Source organism: Balaenoptera physalus (assembly GCF_965194825.1).
Source record: "Balaenoptera physalus genome assembly, chromosome: 3".
NCBI lineage: Eukaryota > Metazoa > Chordata > Mammalia > Artiodactyla > Balaenopteridae > Balaenoptera > Balaenoptera physalus.
The window spans coordinates 82490347-82514555 of record NC_138890.1 but is presented as its reverse complement, the minus strand read 5'-3'; the positions used below and the strand labels follow the sequence as shown (position 1 = coordinate 82514555).

Genomic DNA, 24209 nt, shown 5'->3' with positions numbered 1-24209 from the left:
AATTTGGACTTGTACTGAAAAGAAACTTTAGGTGAATGCATTTAAATATGTTGTTGCTTCTACTTTGCAAACATTATTTAGACAGATTTTTATGGAATTGCAAACGTTCTAAAAAAACTGGCTTCATGCTGTCAAATCACTATTTATTATGGTTTATAATTGCATTTTGAAATATAGACTGTACAGGAAGTACAGCTTAAGGATACTTTATTGATATAAGTAAACTTTATTGATACAAATGAATATGCTTACATTACCCAAGAATATGCTATGTTACTCATGAAAGCTAGCTTTAGCTGAAATGCTGAGTTCCTGTAGTTTGCATAAACCATAAAAAGGATTTTTAAATCATAAATCATAAAAAGGATTTAAGTGAATCCTAAGTTAAATATATCAGAAATTTAATTCAACATAAATTCTAATTGCAGATGTCAAATGTGTGGAATCTATTAGTGTTGAATTTATTGATGCATTTTGAATGTCCTTATTGATGTTTTTCTTTTAAAAGCAATTAATGACTTTTTGTTGTTGGTTTTATATATGTTCTCATTTCATATTGGAAACTCTCCTCCTCTGAGCGTCCCTTTTCTCAGCAGCAAAGTGAAAGTATTGCACTGCATTAGTGGTTTTCTCTAGGGCTTCTTAGATGTATTTTATGGATTGCATAGCTGTTGATTAAGTATAGCCAATTCTTGATTATGTCAGCCACGGGTGAGGGGGTGGGTTAGGGTTGGGGAAGCTTGGACAAAGAGAATGCTTGGGATGGCTCTTGTCCCCAATCCCTACTTCAATTAGGATAGCTCCAGTTTTGTTGGCTTCATATATTAGGGTTTATTTAGAGAAAAATCTAAAAAGCAGTGTGTGAAAACTGATGGACTATATGATCTGCAAAGCCCTTTGCAGGTGCGACATCACGTTGACACTACATAAGTCATCTTGGGCTGCAGACTCCACACATCCCCTCTTCAGAGTCCCCTTCTTTACCTCTGAAATGACTCACATTTGACTGTAGAAGTCAAACAAATTACATTGGGTGAACACAAAAATTCTAGAGCCAGTGTGCATTTTGACTGATCCTTGGTCACTAAGAAACATCCCCTCTACATGGCATTCTTGCAGTAGTAAGGGTTATTGTTTTTTAAATCTATTTTAATTCTAGATTAAGGTTTTGCGCCATCTGCTGGAAGTATTTATTTTTGCAATACTATGAGAGAACTGTACATTTATTCTCAGAAGTATCTTTAAAAATATTTATTAATACTGTAAAAAATTGTAAAGTACATGTTTATTACAGGAAATGGATAAGTGTAGAAAATAATAAAGCGTAAGACAAAAATCCGGAGATACCTACTGTCAATAGCTAGCGTTTTTTCTTTATACATACAAGAATATGTTATCATGAGGTTTGGTTTGTGTTTTGTGTTTTGGGGTTTTTTTTGTTGAAGTATAGTTGGCTTACAATGTTGTGGTAGTTTCAGGTGTACAACAAAGTGATTCAGTTATACATGTGAGATATATATATATATATATTCTTTTTCAGACTCTTTTCCATTATAGTTTATTGTAAGATATTGAATCTAGTTCCCTAGATTTATATACAGTATAGATTTATATACAGATTTTATATACAGTAGTGTGTATCTGTTAATCCCAAACTCCCAACTTATCCCTCCCCACCCAGTTTCCCCTTTGGTAACCATAAGTTTGTTTTCTATGTCTGTGAGTCTGTTTCAGTTTTTTAAATAAGAAAAACACAAGTTTGAGATCAACACTATGCTGATTTAGGTTACAACAGTAGTAGAAAGAGAGGACACATTACAGATGTGAGATTCTTTGGGAGGGAGTGCTCTCAGGCCCTGTTGTGTGTGAACCGTAAGGTTTGCTTTGCCAATTATGCAAGGCAGGGATCTTACCCTCCAACTTAACTGGGCAGGGTGGGATAGAGATAGGGTTGAGGGAGTGGGTTAGACCCTAGGAAAAGTGCAATATATTGCTCAGATTCCCAGGAAACAGATCCCCAGATTACTATTTCCAGCAGTAAATGTGGCATTGCTCCTTTCTGTTAGTGTCTGTGTATTGAACACCAGTGTGCTAGTTGCTGTGACACATGCTATAGAATGAAGAAGTCTTACAGATGCTGCTCTGAAGTGAGAGAAGTCTATCATGAGAGATAAGTATGTAGATGATTAACTACAGCACAAGCTTGGAGACAGAAGCAGGGGTGCTGACCCTCATTGGGCAGGGGGACTGGGAGGAAAGCATAAAGTGGGTCCTGGAGGTGGGAACATTCCTGTCATTTAGTGTCAGGTTAATGAAGGATGCAGTGACAATGAGGCTGGGAAAGTAGATGTAGGTCATGTCATCAAAGGCTGAGGATCACAAAGCACCACCAAGTTGTTGGAGGAGGAAAGTGACGCGGTGTAAGAGGATTTTAGGACGACAACCATGGTAGCGACGTGTGGAGATACGAAGAAGGACAGAAGGCAGAGAAACCAGGTTAGGATCCCAAGTTGACCTGGTAACTCTGGGGGGTCTGAAACAGATGAAAATTCCTTATTCAATGTACTTAGGAAACAGAGCACAGTCAGAAAACCACATCCCATGAATAATTACTGCTAAATAAAGTAAAATTTGGACCCAACTGTGAAAGCAATCTGAGAGCGAATATATGTTTCTGTGGATCACTAACAATATGCAGAGCCTTCCAAAATGAAGTAGCAGACCTTGAGGGAAACTAGAAACACTTTCCTTGGAATTGAAAGCCTCAGACAGGCTTCCAGCACGTCCCTGGGGCCTGAGTGACAGAGAAAATGGGGCAGAGTTTGGTGACACACAGACAAGCTACACTTGCTGTTGGAGTGGTAGGATGGTGGAGACAGGGTGGGTGGCAATCAGCCCTGCAGGTACTAGTATTGATCAGTAAAAGAACCAGGGACATTCCAAGCTGAATTGCAAGTCAGGAGCACATGTGAAGCCAGAAAGAATGACCTCCGTGCAAAGACCAGAGATAATCAGGAAGGATCAGAATGGAACCTCTGCAAAGGCACTAGGAAGAAAGAAAAACCAAATAACTGATAAAAAATACATAGCAGAACAAATACACCATAAAGCAGAAGAAAATATGAACAAAGTTCTCCATGGAATAAAAAACATTAGGAAACATTTCCTCTTTGAAACAAGAAATCAAATTAGAGATAGGATTCAAAAGAGATATGATAAAAGGAGAGAAGAAGAGAAAAAGTAAACTGAGCTGGCTGAGACAAACCTACTGAGATTTATATCCAAAAATGCTTATATTAGAAAAATAAGGAATCAAAATAAATGAGCTAAGCATACATCTTAAGACAATGGAAAAATAAAATTAAAATATACCCAAAATAGAAGGACATGAAATAGAAAAGAAAGAAAGAAGGAGAGAAAGGAAGACAGAAAGAAAGACAGAAAGAAAGACAGACAGACAGACAGAAAGAAAGAAAGAAAGAAAGAAAAGAAAAGAAAAGAAAAGAAAGAAAGGGAAGAGAGAGCTTTTCTTTGACAAGATGAGAAATGTTTGAGAGAGAAGTAGTAAAACACTAGTACTAGGAATAAAAAGGGAGGGATAACAACAGATGCTGCAGACATAAAAGAAAACTTGATGCTATTATGAAAAAATTTATGTCAATAAGTTTGAGAACTTTAGAGAAATGGTTAAAATTAAGGTCCTAGAAATACGTGACCTACTAAAACTGTCTCAAGAAGGGGAAAAAAAAATCCCTCTAGAGTCTCATTTGGAATCTACTTCTTTAACAGTAAAGTATGTGTATCTTTTGTCTTATTAACAAATACGGTTCCATGATATCATTTTAATGGCTACATTGTATTATATAATTTTGTTTGATAATTAAGTCATTAAATTTTTACTCTCCCAACCTAGGAACTCTATAATCTAGCAGTTATACAAGATGTGAACTTTTGCAAAGAGCTTTGTCTTTTCTTAGAAGAAATTCCCCAAAGAGGAATTGCTGGGTCAAAGATGCCTGTTTTAAAGCTTTTGTTACACAACAAATGTCTATAATTTTTTTAAGGTGTGATGGGAAGGCATTCCTGGAAGAAAGAGTAACAGGAACAAATTTAGGTACAGCAAATATGAAACGTGTTCTGAGAATGAAAGAGTTCATGAAGTGCTCTATGACGTTAGTAAATCAAATTAGTAGAGCAGTATTAGCATAATATTAATTATGTTCTAGTAATAACAAATAAAATGCTAATAACAAATAATAGTAAATATATAATAATAGTAGTAAATATAATAGTAATATGGTAAAACAATTCAATGTTTTTAAAAAGAAAATTGTTCACCTGTACAACATGTACACTTATACTGATCTCTATTCAGGTAAGAAATTGTGTAAAACCATCTTAATGGTTTTCCAGAACGGAGCTGCTTGGGGTCCTGAAGTTGCATAACTCTGCTAATTCTCCTCTCCCTTGCCTTATTTCATCTTCCCACCAACCACCCTATTTTTGTCATTGGGAATGACATTCATTAGAGTCTATATAAATACACAGATGCTATTGCAGTGCACTTGGAGTTCAGCCTTACCGTAGCCAGGACAACCCCTCCCACCTCCCACTAGTCTCTTCTCCTACATACAGCTTTTGCTTGGAGCAGCTCCATCCTCCTAGAATACACACCCCACTCCTTCTCTACCTGAGTTTTCCCTGTCCATTTTTTAAGATTAACTCAATTGCCACCTCTCCTTGGGCAGAGGCACTATCTCCTCTCTCTTGATACCTCTCTTCCCAGGGAAAACCAGCTGTTCCTCCACTCCCTCCACTGGCCCTGGCAGTGTCCTGAGCACGTGTGATGCACATCTTGTATTTATTTGTTTACATATGTCCTTCTACTAGACTTGAGCTCTTTAAGGACAAGAACCATGTCTTATTTGTCGTTTTATTTCGTGCCTACCAATAGCAGTATTTAATCAATGCTTGCTAAGTGAATGATTTGAAGAGTAGTCGTAATAGATCCCAGTGAGCACCTCCAGTGATGGAGCCACTGGTCCTAGTTCAGATTACCAGCTTCATTCACTTCTGACCCTTCATGGTGTTTCCCACTAGGAAGTTTGTTCTTTCAAAAGTACAACTCACTAGAGCTTCACAATGTAACAGTACCTTAATCAAACAAAAACCACAGTGAACCTGTAATTCACCAGACAGTAAGGATTTGTCTCTTTGAGATCTTTCCAGTAGAGGGTTGGATAAGCCCAGTGAGAGCCTGTTCAGTAGCTGCTTAGAAGGCTGCTAATGCATTTAAGAAGTTAAACTAGAGAGTTTCCTATCACAGCCCCTCCCTAGATTTTCATGACTCTCAAAGTCAGTGACTTTTTAATTATTTTATAAGCCACACCCTACATCACATTAAGTTTATTAAGATTATTTGGCTACAAGTAACAAATTTTCTTATATCCCCTTCTTTCTTACACGAGGGTAGTATACTTTCTTACATGAAGGCTAAATACTCTTTTGTACTATGTTATTTTCATTTAATAGTATAATCTGGAAATCACTCTATATCACTTCATAGAGATCTTCCTTATTCTTTTTTCACAGCTGTATAGTACTCTATGTTTATGGTACATGTGGATGTACCATACTTTATTCAACCACTCCCCTGTGTCTGGACATTCCAATATTTCACAGTTTAAAAAATACTACAATAAATGAGCTTATGAGTGGTGTTATTTTTAAAGTAACAGTTGACCCTTGAACAATGTGGGGTTTGGAGTGCTGACTCACTATGACGGCAAAAATCCAAGTATAACTTGTAGTCAGCCCTCCATATCCAGAGTTCCTCTGTGTCTGAGGTTTTTCACAATCCACAGATTCAACCATCAGCAGATTTAACCATCCGTGGCTGGTGTAGTACTGTAGTATTTAATATTGAAAAAAAAATTCCATGTATAAGTGGACCTGTGCAGTTCAAACCCATGTTGTTCAAGGGTCAACTATACAGTGTATGTTACAAATTCATACACAGATAGCTACAAACTGACAAATTAAATTATATAACTCATGAGCATAAAGAATTTTACTCTCCAGGAATTAACAGGTAACTGAGGAATGTTTTAGTATGTGAATCCTTAATTTTTAAAAAGCAACCAATCTTAAATTACATCAACTTAAGGTCTAGAAAACCTGAGAACATCTGAAGAGGAAAAAAAAATTTTTTCATAGTCAAAGTCACATCAAAGTGCAATAAATTCAGGACTAGCAAAATTAGCAAGGTATTATTAACTTTAAAAAATACTCTTCCATCTTTTAAAATTATACTGTTATCTTTTTTTAAAAATGATGTAAAGTTCCTCTGAAGATTTGCTACTTAAATCATTAGTTTGAAAAGCTATTAGATTTTTTTTTTTAAACCAGGTCTCTCCTTTATTTTTTTTTAATTGAGGTATAGTTAACTTACAATGTTGTGTTAGTTTCAAGTGTACAGCAAAGTGATTCAGTGATGCATGTATATATATATATGTTGTTTTTCAGATTCTTTTCCATTACAGGTTATTACAAGATATTGAATATAGTTCCCTGTGCTATAAAAAAAAAAGGCCATTAGATTTTACTTGAGAAACTTGGAAATAACACAGGAAATTATTTTGTATAATTTATATTCTTTTTTCTTTTTTTGGCCGTGCTGGGTAGCATGCAGGATCTTAGTTCCCCAACCAGGGATCGAACCCGTGTCCCCTGCATTGGGAGCGCAGAGTCTTAACCACTGGACCATCAGGGAAATCCCCTATATTCTTTTCTAAATTGAAGAAATAAGAGGAAGTAATAACTTTTGAACTTGTGGCACATTTATTTCTTAGCACTTAAATTTTTAAAAAAGGTTTTCAGTTGGGACTCTTCTTGGTTGGTCACGATCCATATCCTTTAGAAGATTTTCCTCCAGTTTTAAGAGGATTACTGCCTTGTATTTGGCCCTTGATATGTTTGTTCTTTCTGTAGCATCTTGTGTGGCAAGATCCGTGAAAAGTACCTTCTCCTGTTAAGTGTGTAAGAATATTATTCAGCCATAAAAAGGAACGAAATTGAGTCATTTGTAGAGATGTGGATGGACCTAGAGACTGTCATACAGAGTGAAGTAAGTCAGAAAGAGAAAAAATATCATATATTAACGCATATATCTGGAATCTAGAAAAATGGTACAGATGAACCAGTATGCAAGGCAGAAATAGAGACAGATGTAGCGAACAAACGTATGGACACCAAGGGGGTAAAGTGGGCGGTCAGGGGGTGGTGGTGGGATGAATTGGGAGATTGGGATTGACATATATACACTAATATGTATAAAATAGATAACTAATAAGAACCTGCTGTATAAAAAAATTAATTTTTTTAAAAAAGAAAAAGAATAAAGCTAAACATTGGCCAAAGCATGTATTTTTGTAAGGTGTGATTGACTGTGGAAAAAGTCTGGTAGGATTTTTACATGATTTGAGGTTTATCAATCCTCAATTGGCAAGATGGAATTGGCAATTCTTAAATGGCAAGATGACAATTTTTTTTTTTTTTTTAAGAGATACGCTCCCTGTACATTCACAGTAATTATTTTGGAATCTAGTCTTTGTTTTTAGATTCCTGGGGGATATTTTTCTTTTTTTTTTCTTTAATTTTTATTTATTTATTTATTTATGGCTGTGTTGGGTCTTCGTTTCTGTGCGAGGGCTTTCTCTTGTTGCGGCGAGTGAGGGCCACTCTTCATCGCGGTGCGCGGGCCTCTCATTATCGCGGCCTCTCTTGTTGTGGAGCACAGGCTCCAGACGCGCAGGCTCAGTAATTGTGGCTCACGGGCCTAGTTGCTCCGCGGCATGTGGGATCTTCCCAGACCAGGGCTCGAACCCGTGTCCCCTGCATTGGCAGGCAGATTCTCAACCACTGTGCCACCAGGGAAGCCCAAGATGACAAATTTTTGATGGGCAAAATTTACTGCGTAATCTCAAAAATATAGTCTTTGCCTAATGGTTATAAAGCTCAGGTCAAACATACTTAATTCTGGTACCCCCTTAAGGTTTTGCATCACTGCCAGATGGATTGCAAGCTCTTAAAACTGAAGGTTTTGTTTCCTCTCCTTGTTTTTGCTGCAAAAGTAATTAGGAATGAAATGGCGGTTTTTACCCTATAATTCACAAATGAATGAGGTGGGTATTAACCTGCCTGGGAAGTGGTTTTAATGACTCACAGCACAATAGCTGAGTCCTGGTGGCAGAGGACAATGATTAGAGGGCTGTCATTTAGAGATTAATATGTCTTAGTCACAGCTTATAAACGTGGTTTAGTTTTCTCCTGGGACAACCCAGTTTTTTCCAAAATGGTTTTTAGTTTAAATATATATATGCAATATCGTGTATATTTTTTATATGCAGTACTTACAGTGTAATCTCAAAAACATAGCAGTTCCTTAACGGATATAAAGTTCAGGTCAAATAGATTTAATTCCGGCACCACCTTCAGGTTTTATATCATTGCCTGATGGGTTGGAAGCTCTTGTAACTGACGATTTTGTTTCCTTTCCTTGTTCTTTGCAAGAATACTACATATATGTATCTATAATGTGTGTGTGAGTGTGTGTGTATATATACTGGGCTATTTACACTGAAGTATAAAAATAGCCAGGCAACAATTGGCTGTTAACATTAGTTGAATATCTGAAGTCGAGATGTGACACTGAGCAGTACAGTCAAATCGTAAACTCTAAATTCACTGCTTATTGCAGATGCAAGATGGATGAGCAGACGAATGATTTCCCTGATTTCATATGATTTTCGATAGACTCGTGGTGGAAGAGAGAGTTAACAATTACACCCACCTCCCACCCCCTCCGTTTTTCCACCTCTCCTCCTCTCAGCCACTCTTACGAGAGTTAAGGAGCACCTTAGGGGCCTTCTGACTTTTCCTCTGGAGGGTTCTATGGTTTCTCAGCAAAACAAAGGAAACAAGGCAGTACAGTTTCTCTTTTTGTCCAGTGTTCTTCCCTTCTTTGTTAACCGACTTAAAGGTATGTGTACTTTCTCTTTACAGCCCACCGCTTCAGCTTGGCAAGGCAACTCTCATTAAGAAGTAGGCACTAACAAAACTGTGAAAAGCATCGTTGGAAAGACGTTCCTTTTCAGATGATGCACTTAAACTTGATTTCCTCTGAGGCTGGTAGAGAGAGAAGAGGCAAAAGCAGGTCACGGAATGTTGACTCTGAATGATATTGCCATATTAATGTGTTGTAGTTAAGAGCAGAAGAAAGTTGGGGTTCTTTTTGTTGCAGGCATGAAACTGAAAACTAAGAAATGAGCATAAAAAGACGTTAGGGATCTAGAAAAAAGGACCTCCACACTTGAAATATGGGATGAGTGGTTTTGAAGTATATTTATCAGGACAATGCTGAATGTATATTTATCAGCATAAGGCTGAAATGGCCCAGGCTGCTGTCTCATAAAAGAATTTTCTTCCTTCTCTGCTTTCCATCGATGGGGCGGAGTAAGCAGACATATTTCTGTTTTTTATAATCCTTCAAGTTGCAAGGAAGAATCTAAATGTATAATTCAAGAGATCCAGATTATAAGTGAGGTGTGAGTAGAGAGGCCCTCGGGGATGCTGATCTGTAACTGACCCAGAAGAGCCCTTCAGTGGCTTTGGTTTCAGAGCGACCCCAGACTGTAGCCTTCCCGGCGTTAGCAAAAAAAAAAACAAAAAACAATGATATGGTTGCATAGCTTATCAGATTCTCTACTGAGTGCATTTCAAATTATTTTAAATCTATGATAGCGTTTTCACATTATTTTACATTGAGCCACAGAAGGGTGTGTGTGTGTGTGTGTGTGTATGTGTGTGTGTGTGTTTTGGCAAATCCAGCAATAAAAGCGTTCCTAGGAATCTTTACACACTGCAAATAAAGTTGTTTCTAAAGCATTAACATTGTTTATCTAAAAACACTCTCAAAGGCTTGGATCAAAATTACTTTTAATTCTGACAGACAAATGGCAGTGGAGACTTTGTTGGAGGTTACGGAGTTTTGTGGCTTTGAAAACAGTTGAATCATCTGGGAGGGAGCAGCAAGGGAATGATTGAATTGATCACCAGCACAGCAGTTGTTTCTCTCCCAAATATGTCCCTGGTGGGATTTGGCTCACCTGCCAATTATCTCAGTGATCTGTCATTTTTACCAAGGATGGGAACTGAGGCTAGAGACAGAATGAGATTGAAATAGCTTGACTCTCTACTGCAAGGGCTTTGAATGAAAATATGCGTGTGTGTTTTACTTCTAAATATTTTCTGAGGGGTGTCTGACAGGTAGTGTCTCTGAATAAACCCCTTTATCTGCTACTGAGTAAAAGTGGAGACCAACTTTTGAGCAAGAGTTTAAACTGAACGCTTTTCCTCTTTTGATAATTTGCTAGTGTCCTTAGGGATAAAAGTAGAAAAAATACTCCACCTTGTGCAAGATACCATCAGCTTACATAAATTCAACCTTACGGTGCTGGAGGCATCCTGAAGATAAGGGTAAGTGCTTACCGTGTGAGTCATTTTACTGCATTTCCCTGGGTGACCTGTGCCTCAGAGTGAGCAGGAAGGTGGGGCTCTGGACCCAGTGCTGTTTCTAGGGTGACCTAGTTCCTGAGGCCTCATAGAGCGTGGAACTTGCCAGGGTGTATAGATCTGGGGTTTAAAGGTAAACATACTTCAACCATGCTGGCTCCTATATGTGTGTAAGTAAGTCAACTACTTCATCCGATTCCTAACCTGAGAAACTGGAGAAAGGCCTGGCTGTATAGGGCCTTTCCCAGGCAGCATTTTCTGAAGGCATTTTCAAGGGTGACTTTCTTGTGTGACTTTCTTCGTTCCAGCTGACTTCCAAATCCAATCCTGAGGTCAGAGGTGGCTCATGTGTCTGAGATGGGAACCTTTTTCCCAGCGCACTTTGGAGGTGTATGCTATGACAGAGGAACTGGACGAGGCAAACTTGAGATGATCATCTAAATGCATCTTCCCATGTTCCTAGTCCGGGCTTCATTCTGAACAAGCTCTGTGTGGCTCGGGTTGATTATATCCCATCGCTTAGCAATAGCCTATGTAGAGATGATGGTCATCATTAAAATCAGTCTTGAAGCAGTGTAACATCCCCAAAATGGCTTAGTTGGGGAGGTCAGACAAGTCTGGATTTTAAACGCCTGTGGCCTAAATGATCTTTCTGGGCCTCAGTTTTCTCATCTGTAAAATATTCAATAGAAATAACAGTATCTAGTTCAGAGTGTTGCAGTGGAATTAAATGAAATAATATATGTAGAATGGTTAGCAAAGTGCTTGGCACATAGTAGGTGCCTAATAATTAGCATTCTTAGCATAATATTTATGAAATATGAATTGAGTACTAACAAAGTAGTAGTTCTAGGGGGAGATAAAGAAAGGTATAAGACTGCTTCCAGAGCTAAATTGCTAATAGAGGTAGGAACTTGCACGTGAAAGTTGAACTAACCACAGAAGGAAGATGAGTGTCACAGCCAAAATGCACTCCAGTGCTACTCAAAGTTCCTGTTCATGGTGAATCAAGGTTGGACCAGAACGGAAATCAGTGAACTGCCTCCTCCAGATAGATAGTCTTGCTCTGGAGATAAACATCAGCTAAACTATCTAATGTACCCAGTGAAGTGGTTGACATCCATTCTGGCCCAAGCCTGGTGCTAAACTGTTGCCCCATCCTTGGGCCATACTTTAAGGACGGCTGCTCTTGGAGTCTGTGTTATGTCTGCCACTTGGGTGAGCCGCTTCTCTTTGGGCTAGACTATATTGTGGATTTTTACAGGCAATCTGACATATGTTAGGACAAAACAGAGAGCTGGTTAATTTGATGTCATACACTTTGTGTTTCATTAAATGCAATTCCCGAGGATATACCGTGTTGCTTCCAGCCCTATCCTTGAAAATGAGCATCTTCTACAGCCAGGAGCGGTTGTTTCTCATCACCATGATCAATGAGGTGGCAGCAGTAGGTTCTCCCTGCCTCTTTGCAAGGGTTCTTAATCTTATTTTTGTGTGTCATGGACTCCTTTGGTCAGCTGTTACATCTATGGACCATTTCTCAGGATGATTTTTTTTTTCAGAATGATGTTTTTAATCATATAAAATGAAATCTGTAAGGTTACAAAGGAAACCAGTTATATTGAAATACACTTAACAAAATGTTAAAAACAATTTATGATGGTGATATATGTTTTATTATCAACGCATCAAATAAGATCTAGTGGCAGATCTAAGAACTACCATCATTTTGAAGATGAGTGTCAATAACGTTTTGACATATCTAAAACAACTGTAATGAGTTATAAAAACATCGGTCAAAAGTGCTACACAGACTATTGCGGTTTGTTGGTTGCCTTATAATAAAAGGCAATGCCAGAATTTCAGTTAGAGGTTAGTGAAAATAAATATGTGTTTATTCATCCAAGTTCAAGGGCCCCCTGCTTTCCTTCTCTGGTTAAGAACCCCTGCCTGGGAAATGCCAAGCAGGGAAAAAAGGGAGTTCTGAACCATTTTATTACTTTTCCTGGGACAGATATTTTGGGTTCCTAATAAAATCCAATTACAATTTCAGGCCCTGGTGAAATTCTATTATAACTTTCATTTGCTTATTCAGAATATGAATAAATACGAGCAAGTTTTCCCCCAAATCTATATTTGGAGACCTACATTTATTTCATGAAGGACTTAACCAAAGGCATCTTGGGTGGAGGATTTGCATAAAATATTCATTTCTCCTAATGCAGTTAAATGGATGCTCTTTCAGAAGATTTTCTTGCTTGCAAAGATGATCATAAAGTCATATCTATTCCCATGTGGAAGAAAATTTGTTACATGAAGAAGCTAGAAGGTTTAGGGCCCCGCTGGGGGCAATTTTCTTGAGGAAGCTTCAAACAGAGCCCAAGAGAGAAAGGAATCTTGGAGGATCAGAGAGATGGGGAGGCTTCTTGGAGCAGAGAGATAAACCAGAGTTCAAAGGGGAAGGAATGAGCTAGGTAAGAGATGGGGGGATGGTAACAGGAGCGGGGAGGTCAGTAGCTTTGGCCCAAGGTAAGGAATGCAGGGAGGTGAGCCTAGACACGTTGCTGGAGTCGGTTGTGATGGACCTTCACTGATACACCAGGGATGTGGGATGTTATTGACAGAGGGGAGTCACGGAAGTCTTTTCATAGGAATAAGATAAAGACATTTCTGGTTTAGGAATATCAACATGACCACAATGTTTTGGATAAATTTGGGGTAGGAAGAAATTATGGGCAATAGTTTTAGGATCAGATGGCAAAACTGAATGAAGAAAATTACACCTATCCTAATATCTCCCATAATTGCCTATGGATAGGATTCACCTGGAGAACTTATTAATTATACAGATCACCACGATTTTCCTCTGCAAATGATAACCCCAGTAGGGCTGGCATTTGACAGGGAATTTATCATTTTTAAAATAGCTCCATGTGATTTTATCTCCAGACAACTTGGAAAATGCTCCCTGGGAATGTTTGGCTGATCAGATGTGAAATTGCATGTGACAGTGTCAAAGCAAAAACTGCACCAGATCAAGTGAAACAGGCAAAGTAGATTTTATTCAAGGCTATCATAGGGAAGGAAAGCCAGAACTCAGTCTGAGCTCAACTCCACTGAAATAAAAGGTGGGAATAAAATACTAGAGGACTTTAGGGGAGAGATTGATCCCTGGGATGTGTTGGGCACATTGAGTAATTCCTGAGCTTGCAAATGTTTTTCTCTGTGATTAGGTCACTTGTGTTTGCTAATTGGCACTCACCAATCCACCAATTAGCAAGTTAGGCTTCTACCTTCCCACAGAGACTGGCAAATAGGAACCCAGTCTTTCTGGCTGATTGCATTTCAAAGGGATGGCTCCTAGTCCTTGAGAAAGACCTTCCGGGGTTATAAAACTGGCCGAGGCTGGGAGAAGATTTACATCTCAATGGAGCAGAGAAAGAATTTACCACGACATGTTTTCTGAAGTAAAGGATCTAAGAAAAGGGAGGTCAAGGCAAAGAGTCAGGAGAAGGCTGAAGTTTAGTCAAACTGAGGGGAACGATAAGCCCATCTTGGTCAAGGGTAAGGTACTACTACTACTATTACTACTATGACTACTACTACTGCTATCTTTAGGGTGGCTTCTCCCTGATACAGAATGGAAAGGAAGAATCAATGTTAGGAATGTTAGGAAAGAAAAATCAACACGTCTTCCTAACCTAATGTTGGGAACTGGAGCGGAGGGTACAGAAGAGTGAACAGTCCGTGTCTAGCGGCCCTAGACATAGGGAGAATGGAGAGGCGTTGGTGGAATTGGAATTTCCAGTTGGCAGGCAGAGTGGCGGTGCCAGATGAACTGGTCAAGCCTAACTGCTCAGGTCCTTTGGTAGAAACAGCGCCCTGCACTCAGCACAGGTAGTTGACGAGAGACGGGAGAGGCAGCAGGGCTGCGGAAGCCTCTGGATAGTGGTCCTTTCTGACAGAACACTGCAGAGCAGCCTGGACTGTGCATTTGTGATTGTCACCCTGCGTTAGCTTCACCTGACACACACACACACGCACGCATCTTGTATGTGTGTGTGTGTATGTCTATATATATAGAAGTATTTAAAAGTAAATTACAGGCATTTAAGCAACTCAGTTTTATGGAAAACTGATGACGTCCATTTAGCACAAGTTGTGTTAGAAATTTGTCAGAAAACTTGGTTGAGGAGGTTGGAGCTTTTAGAGGCATCCTGGGCAATGATTTCTGAAAAGGTTATAATGAAACCATGGGAGCGGAGAAGATTTTCACAAAGTTACTGGGGATGTACTACGACATTAACGTGTCTTATTCTCTTTCAAGGGAGTAAGTGTAAAGGGGGAAGAATGGAAGTCTAAGAATTCCTAGTCCTCCTGAGCAGGAGTGGCTGGTCCCAGGGTTGCCTGCTCCAGCGAGGTCTCTGATGCTAAGAACTGTAAAAGGTACAGTTGATTTGCTCATGGAAGTTGATTTGCTCATGGAACACCAGGCTGAGAAGAGCATCAGTAAGGTGTTCTGGGCGGAGTCAGATGCAGGATTTAAGAGTGAGTGGTCAAAAAAAGGAAACCAGGGGAGCAAATGGCTTTTCTAGTAAGTCTGGTTTTCAAAGAAAGTAAGATGTAGGGAGAGAGAAGGAAAGTCACAGGATTAAGTTACTTGGGATATGTGATATTAATGCGTTTTACTTTTTTCCAATTACTTTTTTTAGTGATCAGAAATGAGTGAACAATCAGAAAAAAACAATTCCACGCAAGAGAGACATGCAGGTCAAAGTTCTCCTGAGAAAAACTGTCAAATCGGACAGAAGCAACTGGTATGGCTCGTGGATACTATGATTCCATGGTATTTGGGGAGTTTGCAACTTGGGGATCTCTGAGATGCCCCAGATTTGGGTGGGAAGGTAGGCCCCATCAGGATTCCACAGGAAGGATCTCTGCCCCTTAGTGCTAATGGGGCTTCTCCTCGTCTTCACCCCGCTGTCATGAAGCTGGTCTCATCTTAACCTATCTCCTCTGTGCCTCTCAGTACCCAGAGTCCTGTGCAATAAAATCCTACCCTTGGAGTAGAAAATTTGTAGAGATTATGGTCAAATATTTTTATTTAACAAATCCTTGGGGGTTTTTTTTTCCCATGATATGCTAGTACCTGTTCTAAAGCTTGGTATATGTTCATTCACCTAACCCTTATCACAAGATACTGTTGTTAACCCATTTTGCAAAAGGAGAAACTGAGGCTTAGAAGAAGTAGGAACTTGCTCAAAGCACTCCAGTAACAAGTGGCAGAGCCAAGATCTGAACAGAGGCATCTAAACTCTTGCTTTGCTACTGAGAATAATAGTAGATCATGCTAAGTTGTGTTTATTGCACAGCTATACCTAAATACAGAATCGTTTCATAAGGTTGTTTGTAAAACAAACCCATACACACAAACCAAAATGAAATTTTAAAGAAACATACCTATATTATTTTAGACTGACTAGACTATTATTAAGCTAAAGAAACTGCAGAAAAGCCTGAGATTCTGTTACTAATTTGTTACCTTGAAATTCATACATTGAAAGTTTCCCTTTGGTTTCGAAATGTAGTATTTCATATATGTGTTAGCCTAAGTGTTTGGGGGCCACTCAGATTATTTTCTTCTAAAATCCTTCAGAGGAGCATTCCCTTCACTTCTGACGTATGTGCTGCATGTTCAAAATTAATTATCAGGACTGATTGAAGTATCTTTATTGCTTGTCTTTCCAATTAGGCCCCATTTAATTTCGAATTATAAATATCCCAAAACAGAGACTTGTGAAAATTTCCACTAACACGCTATTTTGTCATTCAAGCCAGATTTTCTTCTTGCAATCTGGCTTTGACTGAGAGGGGATCCTTCAGGTGGCTGCATTCCGCATCAGAGCCCTGATGGGGTCCACACTCCCAGGGCAATGAGTGCTGAGATGCCCTAGAGCGCTGAAGGGGAGGGTTGTGTGTACCGTGTGTTCTCACTGTGTTTTGAGATACTTTACCTGGGCAGAAGGGCTTTTACTCCCTTGTCATTATCCACCATAAAATGGTAATTCTGACTTTCATCCCCAGCAGATTTGAGAAGCCAAGGGGTGTTTTGCAGGTATAAAGGGAATTCTTCTGTTCCCCCTTGATTGTTTTTTTATTTTTTTATTATACATAGTTTTACACTATGTATTTGTTTATTCAGAAAGAATGACCTAATTTGAAAAATTTTACATCATCTTTTGAAACTTAATCTGATTAAATTGTTTATTACTCTAGCTAAAACAACTAAGCTTTCATGCCATTATGGTTAAAGTTACAGAAACTTCATTTTGATGCTGTGTAAAGCAGATAAAATTATCTAGTTCTTACTACTAATACATTTTATTTGTTTATTTGTTTCATAGCAACAGATAGAGCGACAGTTAAAATGCTTGGCGTTTCAAAATCCCGGACCACAGGTAGCAGACTTTAATCCTGAAACAAGGCAGCAGAAAAAGAAAGCACGAATGTCAAAGATGAATGAGTATTTTTCTGTAAAGTACAAGTAAGATCATGATTTATTATATTTAATCTGTGGGATTACAAAATGCATGAATTCTCCTTGACAAAGCAATTAAATGTTGCCACGTTTTTATTATTTAAAAATGTATTTTCTAAAGTACAGTATCACCCCTTATGTCTGGAAGTTAGCAATTTCAAGAAATAGACTATAATCCCCAACTAGGCATCAGTTTTTTAAAAACAGGCTTCAGAAGTCCTTGCACTAGAGTAATGGCTGTAGTAGGAGAGATGATTAAAAGTAAGAAAGATGTGCATTAGAAGGAGAAATAATATAACCATGGGAATGAATTCAAGTATCAGATGGGCACAGAAGTATCATAAATTCAATTATTACTAGCACACCAGAGGCATAAATTAAGCAGACCATCAAGGCAAAGGTTGATATATTTGACTACATTAAAATTAAGAGTTTATGCCCTTTAAAAGACACTCTAAAAATAATGAGAGACAAATCACAAGGTGGGAGAAGTTATTTATGATCTAAAAGATCAGTATCTAAAATATATATGAATCAATAAGAAAAAGATAAACATCCTAAGAGAAAAACGAACCCAACAATGAACAGGCATTTCATAGAAGAATAGGCTAGTGAACACTCAGGATGCTAAACCTTATTCATTGGTACAGTATGGGGAAGTGCCCCCCTGACCAGATGGGCAAAGAGTGCAGTCTTCTGGTATCACTGTTGATGAAGCTATGGGACATGAATGAAGTGTAAAATAGCACAGCCTCTGTTTTAAAACAGCTTGGCATTACCTATGTACCTTATGACCTAACATACTCACTCCTGGGTGTATATCCTGGAGAAACTCATACATGTACAATAGCAGACATGTTCAAGAAATTCATAGCATCCCTGCAATGGCAAAGAAAATAAAATAGTAATAACCCAAATGCCCACCCATAATGGAAAAGTTAAGTAGCTGGTATATTTGTACAGTGGAATACATATAGATGTGAAAATATCTGAATACAGCTGCATGTGCCACCATGGATGAATCTCAAATCACGATGTAGAATTAAAAAAGCAAATTACAGAAGGGAAAATGTGGTGTGCTTGGAGATACATACACCTATGGCATAATGAAAAGTAAAACAAGGAGATGATTTTTATGATATCAAGGTGTGGTTCCTTTTGGCCGAGTGGAGGGATGCAATGGATGGAGCATGAAGAGGGTGTCAAAGGCGCAACACCCCTTTCTTAAGCTGGGCAGTGGATACGTGGAAGTGTGTTTTATTCTTTATCTCTGCATGTATGTTTTGTACACTTTACGTACATATGATAGCTCAGAACTATATAGAATATAGCATCAGATGGGCAGGAAACTGTAAGATTTGTGTCTTGATGTCTGAGTAAAGACGGAGTATTTGGGTGAAGGCACAGGGAGAAGGCTAGAGTCTGACCTGGGCTCTCTATTGGCTGCATGACTCCCCATTCCCATCATTCCCATAATAGATTTCACATCTCCTTGTCTGTTGACACCTGCATTTCCTGGTGGGTGTAGGAGCTCTCATGCTTCAGATGAAGTGCTTCAAATGTAAATCCTCATCGGAAAGGCTGTCCTGCTCCAGTGAGATAATCAGGCAAGTCTGCATAATGATCCTTAACCTTCCCCGCTTTATTGGGAGAGGGAAGAGGATGGAACAGCATTACCTAACAGGAAGGGAAGGAGGTGTTATGCCTGCTTGGGGGCCAAGGGTGCAGAAGGTCATAACTTCACAGCCTTTTCTGACTTCAACTGGTCCTAATGGATACAGGCTCTACACAGGTACTTTTGTCGTTCTCAGGATTTCCAGCAGCTCAGTACTGAAGGATTTATTTCAAGACGGTTTGGTTTTGAGAAGGTGGCAGAATCCTGGTGAAAGCCTTTCGCTTCCTGGACTTGTAGAGGCTGACAGGGGCAGTGTCGGGGCACAAAGTACGGTGTACTCACTGGTACAGAACTTCCTGCCGTCGCTCAGAGTTTATGACACCTTCTGCCCCCCACACTGGGTAAAAAAACAGAATCAGAAAGGGACAGCAGCAGTGGCATGAGGAGACTATTAGCAGAGGAATTTTCAGTTTGCTTGTTTTTGTTTTTAATGATATTGGTATAGTAACGGACAGTTCCAATGCTTATCTTGAGTCATTCAAAATGTGACTGTATTCACTGTAGTGCTTCTTCTTTTCTCTTTTTTTTTTAAAATTGAAGTACAGTTGATTTACAATGTTGTGTTAGTTTCAGCTGTATATAGTGCTTTTTCTTAAGAAAGGAAAAATGGATGTAATTTATCAGGGGAAATTCCATCAAGGATGGTTATATATATTTTTTTAATTAATTAATTAACTTATTTATTTATTTATTTTTGGCTGTGTTGGGTCTTCGTTTCTGTGCGAGGGCTTTCCCTAGCTGCGGCGAGCGGGGGCCACTCTTCATCGCGGTGCGCGGGCCTCTCACTATCGCGGCCTCTCTTGTTGCGGAGCACAGGCTCCAGACGCGCAGGCTCAGTAGTTGTGGCTCACGGGCCCAGCTGCTCCGCGGCATGTGGGATCTTCCCAGACCAGGGCTCGAACCCGTGTCCCCTGCATTGGCAGGCAGATTCTCAACCACTGCGCCACCAGGGAAGCCCCAAGGATGGTTATATTTTTAAGTAAAAAATTGTAGAAGGAAATTTTAATAGCCTTTAATCAGCTACTCCTCAAACTTTGTTTAGGTGGGATATTACATTCCCCAGCATGCTGGAAAAAATGAAGCCTTACTCTAGGTGACAACCCTGACTGCCTTGGTAATCGGTGCATATTGACTGAATTTCCCAGGACATGTTGCCTAATAGCATTCTGAAGTGTTGCTGGGTCATCTCTAGGCTGCTGCTTCCTCAGAGTAAAGGGAGCCCACTTAGGAAGATTGCTACACAAGAATCTATTCTCAATGTTAAGGAAAACTGCACTGTCCTGTTAGTGTCATTCTTTTCCTTTGCAGAGTTCTGAAGAAGTACGACAAAAGCGGCAGGCTTATCTGCAACGACGCTGACCTGTGCGATTGCCTGGAGAAGAACTGCCTCGGTTGCTTCTACCCCTGCCCCAAGTGTAACTCCAACAAGTGTGGCCCTGAATGCCGCTGCAACCGCCGCTGGGTCTACGACGCCATCGTCACTGAGTCTGGGGAGGTCATCAGCACGCTGCCCTTCAACGTTCCTGACTAGGAGCTGCCCTCGTGGGCTGATCGGTTTCTTCTTTACATTTAAGGCAACCTCTTTCTCTTGGGTGAATTTTAGGGCTGGGGGAAAATGTTTTAAAAAACGTACTTAAGACTCATGTTCTGCGAAGCCATAGAACAGTGTGGAATGGGCCATCCTTCTCTAACCTTCCTGCTGTGACCTCTCAAATTCCTCTCCTTGTAACCCAAGAGAGTGCCTATAGATGGATATCAGCACCGACACCTCCATCGCTACTTTGGTCTCAGATTTAAAATCCCTTTCCTCTTTGCTGGTATTTTAGGAAATGGAGTCTGAAGATCTTCAGAATTCTGTAGCTGGGAGCTTGTCGTGACATAGAACATAGAATCATACATCTATAATAGCTAGTTCCCCTTAGAATCTTACACATCACTAGTTCTAAATCAGAATTGTTATTTGGCTTATAAAAACCAAAACCTTGTGACTTGGCATGCATACCCACAGTCTCATTTTTTTATTGTTGATATTTTAATAATATTAAAATGAAATGTAATACTTGGCAATATTTTTATTAAAAACTTGTATTTTATTTATGAAATGGAAACATTAGGACTGGAATATCCTAAAATCCAGTGGTTTACATTGTTTTTTATTTCAGGATCAGTATTTCAGAATATTTTTTCAAAAGGAGGAAACTTAAGTTATTATATGAAAGCACATTGTTGTGTGTTGGCTAATTGAGTTCATTGATACCTAGTTGACTAGATACATGATGTGGTCTTTTTCAATTCCGATACATTGTAGGAGGTTTATAGAAACTTCCACAGAGCCTTCTTTGAATTTGTTTTTAGGAGTCCTGTTTACCCTAACTCAGTGGTTCTCATCCTTCAGTGTACATCAGAATCACCTGGAAGACTGGTTGTATGGTAGATTTTTCTGCCCCACCCATAGAGTTTCTGATTAGGTCTGGGGCAGGGGTCGAGAATTTTATTTCCCAGGTGATGTTGATGCCACTGGTGTGGGGACTTGAAATGTTAGTTTTTTTTCCTGCCTAATTAGTTTCAAAAGCACTTATTACTGCACAATCCGCATGCAGGGGAAGGTTCCTGATAATTCTAGACTTGTTACTTGACAGTATGTTTTGGGACTAAAGTAACAAAAATCCTGCAAGGCATGCTGTGAGGGCACTATTCCTGTATGTGCAGCAGGAGAACTGACTGTTTTTCACAGAATTTACTGAGTTTTCCAGACTCAACTTTGTGCTACATGTTTCCAATTCACTACCGTTAACCATCACAGCCCTGGGAGGAAGAAATAAAATTACCCAAGTCAGATCCTTTGAAGTGCTTCATCAGGAGTGCACAGCCCTGAGACCAAAGGAGTAGGAGCCTTTTTTGGTTTATATTATGTTTTGTTTTGAGAATAATTGTTGTTTTGTAAATGACTGACCAAGTGAATTGTTTCTTTACTTATTTATTTTAGAATCATATAATTTTAAAGTTGAAAAGGAATCTTACAGGTTGTCTAACTAGTGATCTGTCAACAAATAATAACCAAGAGGCTGTTCTGTGCCAGGCTCGGGGATGGAGCTGTGAGTAAAACTCAGCTGGTCCTGGTCTTCATGGGGTTTATAGACTAAAAACAGTCTTGTTGTTGTTGTTTTGTTTGTTTTTCTTACAGCTGAGGAAATTTGGACCCAGTGAGATTCAAATGACTCTGTTAAGGACAAACAGAAGCCCTGGCAACCTTGGTGTTTTGAACCCTAAGACTAGGTCAGTGTTCTTTCCATGACACCAAGTATGTCCCTAATTGGCCTGATTGTAAAGCTCATCCAGGTGCTTTTAATAGTATGCATTCCTGAGCCCCATCCCAAACTTCAGGAGTTCGAACCTCTAGGGATGAGGCCTGGGAATCCATACTTTAAAACAAGCAGCCCCAAGTAGGTCTCATGATCAGGTAAGTTTGAGAAACACTGCCTTATCATAGCTGACTTATTTTCATATTTAAGAATAATCAGGCAAATTGACATTAAAGTATATTTCCCTTTTGTCTCCTCCTACTGTCTTAAACATTAGATGAGAGGATCTGATTTAAAATGATCTCATTTAAAACATGTGTTGGCAAATTACATTGGTAAGTTTTCCAAGTAAAGTAAAAAATAAAATAAATTCACATATTTATTAAGCAGACACCTCATACTACTTTTATGGAAACCTAGTAAAACCTTTGATGAAGTCCTTTTTTATAAACCAGTGTATTTCATCTTGATCTACTGCCAATTCAGTTCATTTTTAAAAAGCCTCCTGCACTAAAATGATTCTTGCAAAAATAAATTTATGTGACTTGTCAGAAATTTATTTTGTAAGTGTCTGGTTCTATCACAAAGTGAACAAAGCTCTTTAGTTATTTGAACTAAATTCAGATTAACAAGGAATATAGCTGTACTATCTGATTACATTAAGGAAATTTTCTTAGTGTAATCGGATTTTTTTTTTTTTAATCGGATTTTTTTCTCTTTCTGTGTGGCTATCTTTCTTTCAATGTTGACAGTGTGTCTTCATGAATATGTATAGAAATTGCAAGGAAAGCTGTTTCACAGAAGGTTGTTTAAATATAAACTGTTATTTACTGAAGGATTTAAACAAGTCACTCAGTAATCCTTTACACAAGGATTTACAAGTGGGATGCCGTATCACATCAATTTGCAGAATACTTTATCTGAGTCTGATTTGTAAGAGAAAGAATGCATACAGCGTCTGAGACAATCCTTAGGCACCTCCCACCCACCCCCCACCCCCCAATACAGTATCCTGGATCCATTACAGGTATGAACCTTGGGATGCTAGCTCATAGAAAAATCATTTAAGCTCTCCTTTATATATTTATTTGCTTTTCCTGGAAAGTGAACACTGCCAACTTGGATATTTTGTGGCTATCATGGATTGCAGTTCTATAATGCCTTGGAAACGTAAACACTTAGGTGAGCAGGTCTGCAGTGTTTGGCTACGCAGGCTATCGGCTGCACATGTCCAGGGGTGCCTTTCACATGGGCTGCACTGCCACCAGTGCCCCTGGGAACACAGCAAAGTGGTTCTGCTAGCAGGTGCCATTGATGTGTGGATTTCTTGATTGTCTAGTATTTATGGACACTTAGTATATGCTAGGCATTGAGTGCTTTACGTTAGCTTATATCTTGCATAAAATAATTAAAAGAATATCCCTACATCTTGCTTTTTCCCCTTCTGCTGTTTCTTTTTCCTTCATTCTCTGTGGTGTCTATAACCGCAGACTACAATTTTCAGGTTAGTTCGAACAGTACTCCAAATATATTATCTAGCCAAAGCAGTTTTCATACTTTGTTTCTTTTCCATAATCTATATTTTAATCCTAGATTTGGAATATTCTTTTTCATATTCACAGATTTCCTGAAATTCTGCTTTTTCCATAATAATTTTTTTTCACTCTGTGCAAGGGATATGACTCTCTTATCATCACTATTCATGTCTAACAAGCAGTTTATTTTGTGTTTATAGTTTGTAGTTTCAGAAGAATTTCCCTCCACACTTTGTATGCTTCTTTTAAAATTGGCCGATGCTTAGGTCAGATATAATAAATTCAAAGAGATCAGAGACTGACTTTGTTTTCCTTTGACAGTGAATTCAATGGCCCTGAATGCTTAATAGATATACTACTTAGTGACCATTCATTCGTTCATTCATTCATCAAGCACCTCCTATCTGCCACCTACTTTACTAGGTGCCAAGGATACAATGGGTAAGAAAAAAAAATTTTTTAACCTAGGATACATAAAGTAGAAAGAAAACCCAGGCTACTTAAACTGTGTCATTCCTCATATCCAAGGTCCCTATCCTGTCCGCCTTCCTCTCTCTATTTTTCAGAGTCATCTTATGTTTTATTTA

At 38.9% G+C, this 24209-nt stretch overlaps 1 protein-coding gene across 13 annotated transcripts in view; it reads left to right on the top strand.

The window, feature by feature from the left end:
• Nucleotides 1–23918, top strand: part of ARL14EPL (ARF like GTPase 14 effector protein like) — a 32933-nt gene extending 9015 nt beyond the window's left edge. For 4 of the 13 annotated variants that reach the window (XM_082455852.1, XM_082455850.1, XM_082455849.1 and 1 more), the window contains 5 exons: nucleotides 10434–10536; nucleotides 13806–15018; nucleotides 15285–15389; nucleotides 16977–17116; nucleotides 20094–23918. In XM_082455852.1, the coding sequence (XP_082311978.1) occupies nucleotides 15294–15389; nucleotides 16977–17116; nucleotides 20094–20316 (459 nt within the window). In that variant the 5' untranslated portion in view covers nucleotides 10434–10536; nucleotides 13806–15018; nucleotides 15285–15293 and the 3' untranslated portion in view covers nucleotides 20317–23918. The other 9 variants (XM_082455853.1, XM_082455848.1, XM_082455845.1 and 6 more) reach the window with 7 other exon arrangements.
• Nucleotides 23919–24209: the final 291 nt, after the last annotated feature.